The 11773-nt window shown below is 54.2% G+C and overlaps 2 protein-coding genes across 9 annotated transcripts; one reads left to right on the top strand and one right to left on the bottom strand.

Moving 5' to 3' along the window:
• Nucleotides 1–209: 209 nt before the first annotated feature.
• On the bottom strand, nucleotides 210–9518 carry LOC104684755 (hydroxyacylglutathione hydrolase, mitochondrial). Of its 8 annotated transcripts, none has more exons than XM_039560373.1 (10): nucleotides 9464–9503; nucleotides 7636–7663; nucleotides 6129–6310; nucleotides 5648–5712; nucleotides 4695–4812; nucleotides 3585–3693; nucleotides 2634–2737; nucleotides 2118–2219; nucleotides 1759–1838; nucleotides 210–1354 (listed from the first exon to the last, which is right to left on the bottom strand). In XM_039560373.1, the coding sequence occupies exons 3-10, from the start codon at nucleotides 6231–6233 to the stop codon at nucleotides 1255–1257; spliced, it is 783 nt and encodes a 260-aa protein (XP_039416307.1). In that variant the 5' UTR covers nucleotides 6234–6310; nucleotides 7636–7663; nucleotides 9464–9503; the 3' UTR covers nucleotides 210–1254. The 8 variants fall into 8 exon arrangements, with proteins under 8 accessions (XP_039416307.1, XP_039416305.1, XP_039416308.1 ...); XM_039560371.1 differs by lacking the exons at nucleotides 7636–7663; nucleotides 9464–9503 and adding an exon at nucleotides 9358–9450 and having other exon boundaries at nucleotides 210–1016; nucleotides 1233–1354; XM_039560374.1 differs by lacking the exon at nucleotides 9464–9503 and adding an exon at nucleotides 9119–9304.
• Nucleotides 9519–9578: 60 nt separating this feature from the next.
• FAHD1 (fumarylacetoacetate hydrolase domain containing 1) lies at nucleotides 9579–11070 on the top strand. The gene has a single exon (XM_010392637.3). The coding sequence runs from the start codon at nucleotides 9686–9688 to the stop codon at nucleotides 10355–10357; it is 672 nt and encodes a 223-aa protein (XP_010390939.2). The 5' UTR covers nucleotides 9579–9685; the 3' UTR covers nucleotides 10358–11070.
• The last annotated feature ends 703 nt before the right edge of the window (nucleotides 11071–11773 follow it).

The raw sequence follows: 11773 nt of genomic DNA on the forward strand, positions 1-11773 counted from the left end.
ACCAGCGCTGAAGCTGCTCTGTTCTTCTTTCACAAAAAATGCAGCTGTCACAAGACCTTGACTAAAGCCCCTGAGGTTCCCAAAATGCTACACCCACTCACCCCAGGATTAGGTAGAAAGACACTTCCAGTTGGTTGACCTCAATCTCTAGTACAAAACCAGTAAATTAATAAATCTGTGAGTTAAAGAACCCCAGTTCTCCCGAGTGCTCCGTTTCCAGCCGTTATTTATTTCCCCTCTGTCCCAGCCCTCAGTACAGTCACATCCACCAGTACAGTCACACTCTGGTGTGGCAGCACAGCATTCCATGAGGCACCACAGCTTTAGGTATCACTTTTCTTTCTGAACTACATAAAATTCAGCATTTTAAAGCAAAACAAGAGTTGGTGCCACCCCACAGCCCTGCTCACCTGGGGACAGGTAACAACTGCTCCCCTGCCGCATCACTCACAAGTCCCCAGATCTGCTGCCAGGGTCTCACCACTGCTCTGTGGGACAGTCACTCACCTGGAGTGGCTGCTTCTGGATTCTGAGCCATCAGACAAAGCCCTGCTCGGTTTGTGGGGCTGGCACAGGTCACACACAGGTCACAGGGAAGAGCGGGCAGCGGGTTCATGCAAACAGGCTCGGGACTGAGGGTACAAGCAGAGCAAAGCCTGGGGAGGTCCCTGCGGCCCATGCCAGGGATGAGAGAAGCTGGACGGCCCCATGAGCCAGACCACCCCGTGGAGCTCCCAAATTACACCCTGAACCAGCACTGGCACAGCAGGTCTGTCCCTGGGACTGGTTTTAGCAGAGCCAGAAGCAACATTCAGAATGTTGAAGTAGCAGCATGGAAGAAACATTGAAATCTTCAGCTCCTGCGTTTGGTCTCTGCTTTAAACAAAGACATCTCAGTCCCACCTTCTGCATCCACATCAAGTTCCCACAAAAATAACAGGAGCTTCTTCCTAAACCTCCAGGTTTGATCCTTCCCAGCCCAGCCTCGAGTCTCACACCAACACGTGCACAATGATCTGCAGGTGACACGGGACAGCTTGAGACACAGCAAGAAGAGCATAAATATTCTTCATCATAATATAAATATGCTGTAGAACATCTCAGCAAGGGCAAAGTGCTTTTTTTTTTCCTTAATTAAGACAAAATAAAAACCTAAATAAGACTTGTCTCAACCACAACAGAAGATTTGACTCCTAAAACATCTGAATGGTCTAACTGATGCTTGAACTGACATTAAAGTGATGCAGGCAGTGCTCAGTCCTTGGGCACTCGGAAGTTGTCTTTCTCTTTCCTGATGGCCCCCATGGCCCGGATGGGGTCGGTCTCCCCAGCGTGGTCCTGGACTGACTTCTCCCTGCCAGGAGGGAAGAGCAGGGACAGAATGAAATCCCAGCTGTGGAGGCACCAGGATCAGGTTTCAAGGCTGCACTTCAGGATCAAGGACTGGGCTTTGGCACAGCTCATGAGCCCTGGTTTGAGGGTTCAGGGGCAGGAGGAAATTGCACTTTGGTGCCCCAACAGCATCTTCTGCTGGATGAAGGAACAGGACACAACAAAGCCTGTTCTGTCTGCTGAGTCAGGGAATGATGCTCACAACCCTCAAATCCAGGAACCTTCTGCTAGGACAGCCAGTGAGAGTTCTTGGAGGCATCCAAACAGGAATGTGGGAGGCAGGAGAGCAATTCTCACTTGGACACCACCTCCTTCCCACACCCCCTCCCACCGCCAGGGCCATCCCCAGCCCTCAGTGCTCCCTACCTCACTCGCATGAAAGGGTTGTAGGTGAACTCCTCGGCAATGGTGGAGGGGATGGTGGGCTCTCCGCTGTCATACTGGGCCTGGAACAAGGGAGACAGTGCTGCTCCACCAGGAATTCTGGGGAACAAGGAGTGCCCTGTACAGAACAGGGAGTTTCCAAGCAGGGAATGTCTCCCCCAGAGAACAAACTGCCTTCTCTGGGCACAGCCAAACCCCAGTCCCCTGGAACACAGCATCCTGCAGCTCCTGGCTCTTAACTCCCTCTATGTCTCCCCAGCATTTTCTCCTCTCCTCCATCTCCCCAGCAAGGCTCTGTGTCCAGCAAAGTGTCAAGTCCAGGGGAAGGATGAACAGCTCACCTTGGCCCAGGCCAGCTTTTCCTGGATACTGGTGTTATTGGGTTCCACGTGCCGAGCAAACTTGAGATTGTTGATGGTGTACTCGTGGCCACAGTAAACTCTCTGGGAAGAGCAAGGGACAGTGACACCGGGGGACCCCAAAGGCACCAACAGGGAGTGCCAGGTGCCATCAGCACAGCAGGAACAACACAGTCAACCCAACACCCTCCTGGAGGGTGCCACTGGAGACAGGCACAAGTGCTAGCACTCAGGAGGCAGGACAAGCTGCCAGTTTCACAGATAAAAGAGCCCCATGTCCCACCTCAGCAGCCTTTAATGACTAGCCCCTGCTCTTTCCCCACAAGCACAAACACATTTGGGGCAGGCACTGCCTTCCCAGAGGACTGCAGCTATCCAGAGCTCCCAGGGTAAGCATTCATTCCTTGCACACACGAGAGAGTCTCTCTGAACAGCAGCGTTTTCTCTGATGGGTGTGGTGGTTTGGGCTGGCTCACGCACAAAAGGAGAGGTTTGTACCGTTTTGGGGTCCAGGCTGCCCAAAATCTCAATCAGTGCCTTGTACATCTCATCCGGGGTGCCCTCGAAGAACTTCCCACAGCCAGCCACGAACAGGGTGTCACCTGCAGGGGTGACACGGCATCAGGCCCACACCAGACCCCCCACACCCAGCTGAGGGCTCAGTCCTGCCATCATTTCCTCTGCACAGCAGCAGGAGCACGGGGACAGCCAGGCTGTGCCACTTGGTGCCACATACACACTCGTGGCAAACGTGGCTTGTGAGGCAGGAAACCCCAGAGCCTCGCCAGGCACACTCTGCCAGCACCTCCCTACCTGTGGGCAGCCCCTGTCCCCTCCTGTCCCTCCTAGAGGGGACAAGGAACACTTCTTCTTTGCTGTGAAGTTGAACAAGGATGAGTTGCCTCTGTTTTCTCCCCAATGTTCCCTAAAATCTTGTTTAAGCCTCTTTCTCATCCATGGAGGAGCTGGTGTGAGCTCTGGAGAACACAGGGATGAGGCACAGCCTCAGGGAAGGGGAATCCTACTCCCCAAACCAGGATCCAGACCCTGGGCATCAGCAGTGGAGCACCAGCCCTCTCTTACATCCCTGTTCTCTCCTCTCTCTGCTGTTAGACGTGAGCACAGATACATGGGAAAGCAACGGGGTTTGGGGTCAGCCAGTTTGGCCTGAGACAGGAAACCAACAGCTCTTTTTTCCAGGAAAAAAATGCTGGATGTAGGATTCATCCAGGGCTCGCTCCTGATGTTGCCTGCAGGGTGTCCAGCCCTGCTTTACAAACCCAGAGGGGTTTCCCCAGCTCCACCTACAATTCCTACTTGGAAAGGGGGCCAAGGTGTGGATGTTAAGCAGCTGCCCTGGCAGGAAGGGACGGACGCACATCCAGAGCCAGAGGCACCCAGGCAGAGGGGGAGTTTCTATTTTTGCAAGGGAACCTCCCAACTCCTCACCTGTAAAAACTGCAGGTGGCTCGGAGCTATTTGGCTTAGTCACATAATAACAGATGTGTCCAGAGGTGTGACACGGCGTACTGAGGCATTTCACACTTAGAGATCCCACCTGGGAAGAAGGCAGAACACTAAAGCTGAAGCTGCTGTTTGCTGGCAATCGCATGGTTAGAAAAGAACTGCAACTCTTAGTGCTCTAATGGTCCTAAATTTGCCCCAGTCTGGCCAGGAAGCACCAGCTCTGCTCCTGGGAGAGCCCAGGGAGGGAGGTCTGTGGCAGGGACTGGGAAGGGAGCTGTTTCCTCCAAGCAGGTGTCCTGACAAAGGGAACTGCCAGATCCTTTCATTTCCATGCAGAGGGACTCAAAGCCTGGCTGGCAGCAAGAGCCAAGAGATCCAGAGCAACAGAGAATCCTAAACAAAGCTAATGAAGCATGAAAAAAGCTCCAAACCAAAATGGAGCTGAAGGGGAGAAGTGGATGACACTGAGGAAAAGGGAAGGATCAAACACAGCCTCATCTGCCCACCTTCCCTGTGCTCTCTCCTTTGCTGCTGCCCCTCCAAGGGTGCACCCGAGGCCAGCAGTGCCATTCACGCCTGCCTGCACTTTCCACAGCAGTTTGTGTCACCTGCCAGCTCTCCTGTAAACAAACAGGCTGCTCCCAGCCAGGCCTGCTGCTTCCAGCCAGGAAAAAGCCACACAGGCAGCTGGCACTGCTTTCCTCACCCCATATTCCAGCCGTCATTCCCACAGGAACACTTGGATTTGTTCAGTGCTCACCATGCTCCCGGCAGAGCACAATCCCTGTCCTGTCACACAGTCCCTGTCCTGTCACACACCTGCTCTGCTCCCCCAGATAAGGCAGGTGCCCAGCAGCACAGGGACACCCAGCATGTCCCAAGTGCCTCAGTGCTGTCCTCCCACAATGATCAAAACAAGGCAGAGCGGCCACAGTTCAAGGCCTGGGAAAGGGGGAAAGCTGCATTTAAACCATCCACCACATCCCAGGGGTGTTCAGAGGTCCCAGAGCTGCCCAGCTCAGGTGGGAACACACCTGTGCAGCTGTGACACAAAGAGGGGATGCCCAGAGTCCTGCAGGTCCCTCCCTTTACCTTGAGAGCTGTCAGGTGGGACACTCTCTGTGTCAGGGCCCCCACCCTGCTGTCCCCCCCGTACACGCGCAGCCCCGGCTCCATCTTCACCAGCTTCTCATTGCCTCCAGCATGGTCCCTGGAAGGGGAAAAAAAGGGATTTGGGCAAGAATGAACACAAATTTAAGGTCATTGATAGTGCAGTGGTAAGCTCCAGGTGATCATTTCTGATCCACCCCTCTCCCAGGATCTAGCACTCCTTGTATCCAAGGGTAGGCCACTCAACACGAGCGGAGATCATTTCTCCAGTAATCAGGGCAGTGGGGGGGGGGGAACAATCCAGTCCATCCCCAGTTGGGAAACAGCACCCTTAGGGGCTCACAGTAACCTCTCCAGTAACTGGGGCAGGGAAGGAATGGGGTAAGTGGCAAATGTGCAATCCAGCATCCCACAAAACACCACGGAGCAGGCACACAGACTCCCCACAGCTCAGCACTCGCTGTGCTGCTGGTTTGTCCAGCTCAGGGCTGTTTGTTTCACTCTCCAGCCACAGAGGTGGCTCCACTCTGACCCATGGAGAGGTTATTCTGGTTCAGCACTGCTACAGCCAAACATTCACTTCACACCCCTGGCAGAGCTGGTTTGCACCTGGGGTGATCCTCCTGCAAGTGCTGACTGCAGGACGCCTCACGGGCCTGTCCTGGCACCTCAGCACAAATGTGCTCCCTCCCACACCCCACAGCTGCCTCCACACCCAGTTACTGCACTGGCTCCCTGGAAGAAATCAGGATTTTAAAGGTGAAAGGCACTGACACAGAGCTCATGGCCTACACAATGCATCGGGTCAGAGCAAGGCCAAAGGAATGAGCTCTCATCCTTCTCACACCTCAGCTGCTGCTCAGAGATCACCTTGATCCAGAAGAGCAACAGCTCCTGGCTGTGTTTGTGTGAGGGATCCAGGACAGGGCAGTTACCAGTGGTGATGGGTGGTCAGAACAGTGGTCAGCTTCACGCCGTGCTTTTTGACTGCATCCAAAACCTGCAGGATGAGGGCACAGAAGGACAGTTACACCTCCCATGGAATGAGCTGGCACCCCCCCTAGTGTCACCTGGACATGAGGTGTGAGAGCCACACCAGCAGTCCTGCAGGGAGCTCATCCCTGTCCAGGCTGGAGTTACAGGGCAGGACACGAGGTCTCTGATGCAGCCAGACGTGACCAAGCCCAAGTCCCATTTCCTCTTTTTTGCCCTACATCAAATTAAGGCCAAAATCCCAAACCAGGTCAGTAACCCCCAGAGTGAGTGAGGGACACGGTAACCCCTGGAGTGAGTCCTGGCTGTCCCTGTGTACAGCCAGTATTTCCTGCCCTTCCCCCACTCCTGAGTCAGAGTGTGGCTCATTCCCTCCTGGATGCAGCAGCCTGGAAGGACATCCCAGAGCCAAGGCAGCGTTACCTTCTGGGGCTGCACGGGGTCAACTATGGCAGCCTCCTTGGTGTCCTGGTCGATGAGGAGGTACATGTAGTTGTCAGTGAGGGCTGGCAGGATTTCCACCTTCATGTCGACCTGGGTGACTGTCTTGGGCTCCCTCAGCTCGTGCTCTGTGTGCAGGAACTTAGCTCGCAGCTGTGCTGGACCTGGGCACCCAAATACAGCCAAACCTCAGCCGTGGAAGGGAGACAAGTGGGACAGGGCATGGTGGGGCCCCCAGCTCACAGAAGGACAGTCCAACCTTGTGGGCTGCTGTGTCCTTCAGACAAGAGGAGCAAGGCCACCACAGGACAAAGCCTTGTGCCCCTCAGGGCTCTGGTGCTCCACAGCTACCCTGAGAAGGACAGGACACTTTGCCTTCCATGCAGGGAAAACTCTGTACTTGGACAGAGAGGAGATTTCAAGGGGCAGGAAAACAGAATGGTGCTGGCCAAAGGTCAGCCTGGGACAGTGACTTTGCAAAAAAAAGCACAAAGGGCATGTTACAGTCAAAAAAAAAAAAGGAAGAAGGGCAAAAAAAAGGAGAAATACAGAAATACACACACTGCTCCAACAGAAATATCCAATTTGTTATCTGGGGAAATGTCATCTTGCACAGCACAGGGAGAGAAGCCGGGCTCTGCAGGGGAGCAAGGCTCCCTACCTGGCCAGGTAAGAGGCACACACAGGGCTCTGGCTCATGCCTGCCCTGATGCAACACCAGTGCTTCCATGTTTGCTTTTGGTTCAATGTTTAATCAGATCCAAGAAGCAAATTCCAGATGCAAATAACCTGGGCCCCACTGCTTGATGCACAGGTACATAGGTCTTAAAGAAACAACCAACCCTAAGAGGTTTTACTGTGTAAAGTAAAGGAAGGGAAGCAAAGAGAATGAAGTCTTGCATTGCTGGGGCCCTGCAGTTCAGACTTGAGCTCTAACACTTGCAGAGAAAGTGGCACCAGTCCCTGCAGTTCAAGAATTGTTGTCTGAGCATCTGTGAGGTGTTTGCACACCCCCAGAGATGCCTGCGCCAGCTCAGACACATTTTATTCTGCACCACTGACTCTCCCGAAGGCTCCCGACCTTCCTGCTTCACCTCCCTCAGTGCCACAGGGAGGGGTCCCCATGCTGGCAATCACCTTACCCCACTGTCCCCAACCAGCTCAGCCTGCCCACCCCTGATAAGAGCAGCTCTGCAGGAGCCCCACAGACCTGCAGCTCCTCGGGCTGCAAAGCCCAGATCAGGCTCTGCCTGGAGCCACGGAGCTGCTCCTGCTGCCAGCCCAGCCTGGGCACGGGGAATTGTCAGGGCCCTCTGGCACAACTGTCCTGCCCAGAGCTTCTTCCCCTTCTACCTCCACCATCCCTGCTTATGCAGGAAGGGAAATCAGAGAAATTAAACACAGTGCTCAAAAAAAAGAAACCCAAGGCACAACAGAACAGGCACACACTGGGTATTTGATGGTGCAGCATTGAGAGAAGCATCCCTACCTGCAGAGTGTTCTTCTGGAGAAGACTCCTTTCAAAAAAAAAAAAAAAAAAAGAACACAAAAAAAGCCCTTACTATTTTTTGATAGGAAAAAAAAAATGCCCAAAAAACCACTGCTCCCCAAGAGGCAGCACTTTTGGATACTGTCAGCCACAAGAGTTATCTACACCGGGTGCTTGTTTGCAGGCCTGACACCAACTAGGAAAAAAAATACAACCAAACAAAAGAAAACCCAACCTTAACTTCAACTCAAAGGAATTATTCACATACTTAAAATGCTTCTTTCCTATGAACCATCTCTAACCTTGGCCCAGATCCCACGGTCTCTTTGCCTGTGCAATTCACAATTCTTACCAAACAAACAAACAAGCTGCGCCACATAAGGAAATGTTTTCCAACATGTAATTTCAACAAAGGAATGAGAAAACATCCACCAAGAATGAAACTCACGCGTTGTGAGTTGCCATCTGCAGCTCAGCTGCACCTCCCCAGCCGGCCCAGGAGCAGAGCAGGGAGCTCTCACGCACTGCTGAGACCTGTCCAGCCCAAAGGAGCTCCCCGGGTGATGCTCAGCCCCTGCCCCGGCCCAGCACTAACTCAGATCGCTGGCACACACACAGCTCTGCCCCAGAATTAATGCCCAGTGACTTCATTCTCGCTCAGCTTTGTCCCACGTCCCTCCTGACTGAACGCCTGGAGCAGAGGAGTGGGAGAGCAGCCGTCAGTAGGCTCTGAATCACCCACTTGAGCTTCCTGGAATGGTTCATTAGCACAGCTGGAGCGACCAAGAGGAAAGGCTTTGCAGCTGGAAGTGTTAATGTCTTCACGGAAACGCGTCCGTGCTGGGGACTGACCGCAGGCAGGTTCCGTCGGAACCGGGCTGCTTCGTGCATTTCCTCCAGAACTTTTGAGGTTACTCTTTTTATTACATAAAAGAGTCGGAAATTCCTGTTTCAAGCAGGGCTGTCACTCAGAAATGACTGCACGCCCGTCCCCTTTGCTGCCTCACAAGAACCACGTTCACTCTTTGCACGCAGGGAATTTTTGGATACCCAGCGAGTTTGTGGCTCCAAGAAAGTGGTCCGAAGCCAGGGCAGCTCCCACTCCCCTTCAGCCTGCCCTGCCGGCAGCGTGGAAGGGGCAGCGTGATCCCCGTGATTCCGGGAACTCGGGAGCTGCCACTTCCTCGGTTTGACATTCCCACACTGCAGCAGCAGCGTGTCCGCGTCTGGCAGATAACCCCCAGGGATTCTCGCTCATTACAGCCATGTCTTAAAACCCAAATGATGCAAAACCATCTGGGGAGACTTCCCAGAGAGCCCAGGCTCTAAGTCTAGGATAGACTTTGAGAATTTAGGCCCGAAATGCAAACGCGAAGCTCGGACAGTCTAGGGTTTGTTTCCATCACCAGAACAACCTGTCACCCGCCGAACCAAGTCTGGACGCCAGCCCTGGCCCCCATCCTCCTCCTCCCTGAGCACTGACCGGCGCTTTGGAGCCCCGGAGCTCCGCAGGGCCTCCCCGATGGGCTCCGGACGGCACGGCCCTGGCTGCAGCCGAGCAGGTACTGCCCTACTCGGGCTGTGAGTCAGCGCGAAGGCCGGGCACGCCCGGAGCCGCGAGGCACAACCCGAGAGCCCCAGCACAGCTGCGGGAGCCGGGGCTCCGCACGGCCCCGCTCCGCCGGCCCCGCGGCCCTGCTGGGGCGCACACAATGCACGTACCGGCTCGGAGGACGGCCCCGAGGACGGCCCCGGCTGCCAGGGCGGTGCCGAGCCCCCGCCAGCCCCCGCAGAGCATCGTGCGCCGCGCCCCGCCCGCCCCGGTTACCTTGTGCTGCCCGCCCCGGGAGGCGGCGGCAGCGCCGGCACGGCCCGGCCCGGCCCGGCCCGGCGTGCGCGGGGGCGGTGCTGCGCCCGCCCGGCCCCTCGGCCCCGGGCCCGGCCCCTTGGCCCGCCCGCTCACCCGGCGGAAGAGGAGCCGGAGAAGCGGCAGCGCCGTGCGGGGCACGGCAAGGACACGGCAAGGGCGCCCGGGAGGCTCCCCGCGGCCATGGCAACCTCCAAACCCCTGTCCCGCTTTTGGGAGTGGGGCCGGAACATCGTGTGCGTGGGGCGCAACTACGCCGAGCACGCCAAGGAGATGGGCAGCGCCCTGCCCGCGGAGCCGCTCTTCTTCCTCAAGCCTTCCTCGGCCTACGTGCGGGAGGGCTCCCCCATCGTGCGGCCCTACTACTGCCGGAACCTGCACCACGAGGTGGAACTGGGGGTGGTCATCGGGAAGAGGGCCCGGGCCGTGCCGCAGGACGCGGCCATGGAGCACGTGGCGGGCTATGCCCTGTGCTTGGACATGACGGCCCGGGACACGCAGGAGGAGTGCAAAAAGAAGGGGCTGCCCTGGACCTTGGCCAAAGGGTTCGGCTCATCCTGCCCGGTCAGTGACTTTGTGCCCAAGGAGAAGATCCCAGACCCGCACAAGCTGCAGATCTGGCTCAAGGTGAACGGAAAGCTGAGGCAGGAGGGGGATACCTCCTCCATGATCTTCTCCATCCCTTACCTGATCAGCTACATTAGCCAGATATTTACTCTGGAAGAAGGGGACTTGATTCTGACGGGGTCTCCCAAAGGAGTTGGGTCCGTGGAGGCCAATGATGAGATAGAGGCTGGCATCAGGGACGTGCTGTCCATGAAGTTCAAGGTGGCACAGCAGACACGGGGATCCTAATGCATGGATCCAGCCAGGAGCCTGCCTGGCATGAGGACATCTGGGAAATGAACACTTCCATGCCCCCAGGTGCCCAATGGTCTGCCACATATCAAAGGCACGGAACCCAGGATCCCAGAAGGCATTTCACTGACACAGCCCCATTTCCATGGAGGCTTCAGCAAACTTGGAGTCCAGCCCAGCCTGGAGCAGGTGGTGCCCAGAAGCTCCAGATTCCAAAACCATACCTGGGAACTGGCAATAGAGACATTGGGGAGGGGAATGGGGCTGGTCATCCTTCTGTGCGTGCTTCTCTTCTGCTGATGCTTTGAGCTTTTCCGGTGTATTGCCTTAAAACAAAAACTGTTGATCAAAACAGTTCAAATGATGATGCAGGAGCTAAAGCTTGACCATACTGTGGGAAATCAGAGATGTATGTGTAGATGTGCAACCCTAAATCAAGAATTGCAGCTTCACAAAGAGTTTCTCTCCTCTACAAGAGAAAGATGTTTGATTTTTTTGATTAATTTCATTATTCCCCCCTGTTTTTTTCAAACATACAAATTAAAGGAGGATGGCTTTTCCTCCCACTCCAAGGGGCGAAGGCAGCAGGAAGTGTGCCAGATGTTTGGCAGATTGGTTTTTGTCCTCAACTGAGCTTTAAATATGTTCTGAAATAATGAAAATAATGCAAAAAGATCAAGAATAAAGGAGCATATGGGTAAAGATCATCACCAAACTTGTCTTTACTTTGACTGATTTTAATATATTTTTAGTGAAACTGTAACTGCAGCAGTTGCTGTTACCCAGTGCAGTGCAGCAGTTGGAGTTTTTAAGTATTTCCAGCTGCTGAAAGCCACACTGGGTAACTTTCCCATTTCCAACTCCAGCTGATCTAACACTCCCCACCAGTTTGCATGACAGCAAGTTCTCTTTCAATTCAACAGAGCAAATTGTAAAATATAATTTAAAAAATCCTCCCCATGCAAACATCAAAACTTACCAATTTCAAAGGTTGCACAGAACTGGCTCATTTCTAACAAAAACAGATGGATTTTTTTTTTTTTTTACATAAATGCAAAGCACCAAAGTTAAACACTCCATTTATCAGAGCCAGATCTTAATAACTGCTAGGAAAAGATTTTAAAAGTGGGGAGTTTTACAGAGAAAATTCCTGTTTCCCAAAGAGAAGCACCTCTGTGAGAGCAGCGTGGTGCAGGGTGCTGCACGCCACACTGGGAGAAGAAAGCAGAACACGGTGTAGAATTTAAATAGACATTAGGGTGAGCAGTTCTGGAAGAGGAAGGATGGAATTAAGTGTCTGTACTGTTTGCATTTCCTCCTGCCTGTCAAACATTCCCGTCTCTGGCAACAGCAGCAGGGCATCATTTGCAGTTTGGTCTCCAGCCCTGGGTATTGACAGGACTGGGATTGAGT

The sequence above is a fragment of the Corvus cornix genome, chromosome 14, assembly GCF_000738735.6.
Source record: "Corvus cornix cornix isolate S_Up_H32 chromosome 14, ASM73873v5, whole genome shotgun sequence".
Taxonomy (NCBI): domain Eukaryota; kingdom Metazoa; phylum Chordata; class Aves; order Passeriformes; family Corvidae; genus Corvus; species Corvus cornix.

What these genes read in the sequence shown, in the direction of transcription:
- FAHD1 (XM_010392637.3), top strand. Translation starts at nt 9,686, where the DNA reads ATGGCAACCTCCAAACCCCTGTCCCGCTTTTGGGAGTGGGGCCGGAAC.
- LOC104684755 (XM_039560371.1), bottom strand. Translation starts at nt 9,433, where the DNA reads ATGCTCTGCGGGGGCTGGCGGGGGCTCGGCACCGCCCTGGCAGCCGGG. An exon ending in ACCCCGTGCAGCCCCAGAAG is followed by an intron (nt 5,713 to 6,128) that starts GTAACGCTGCCT and finishes CTCATCCTGCAG; the next exon opens with GTTTTGGATGCAGTCAAAAA. An exon ending in CTGACCACCCATCACCACTG is followed by an intron (nt 4,813 to 5,647) that starts GTAACTGCCCTG and finishes TTCCCCTTCCAG; the next exon opens with GGACCATGCTGGAGGCAATG.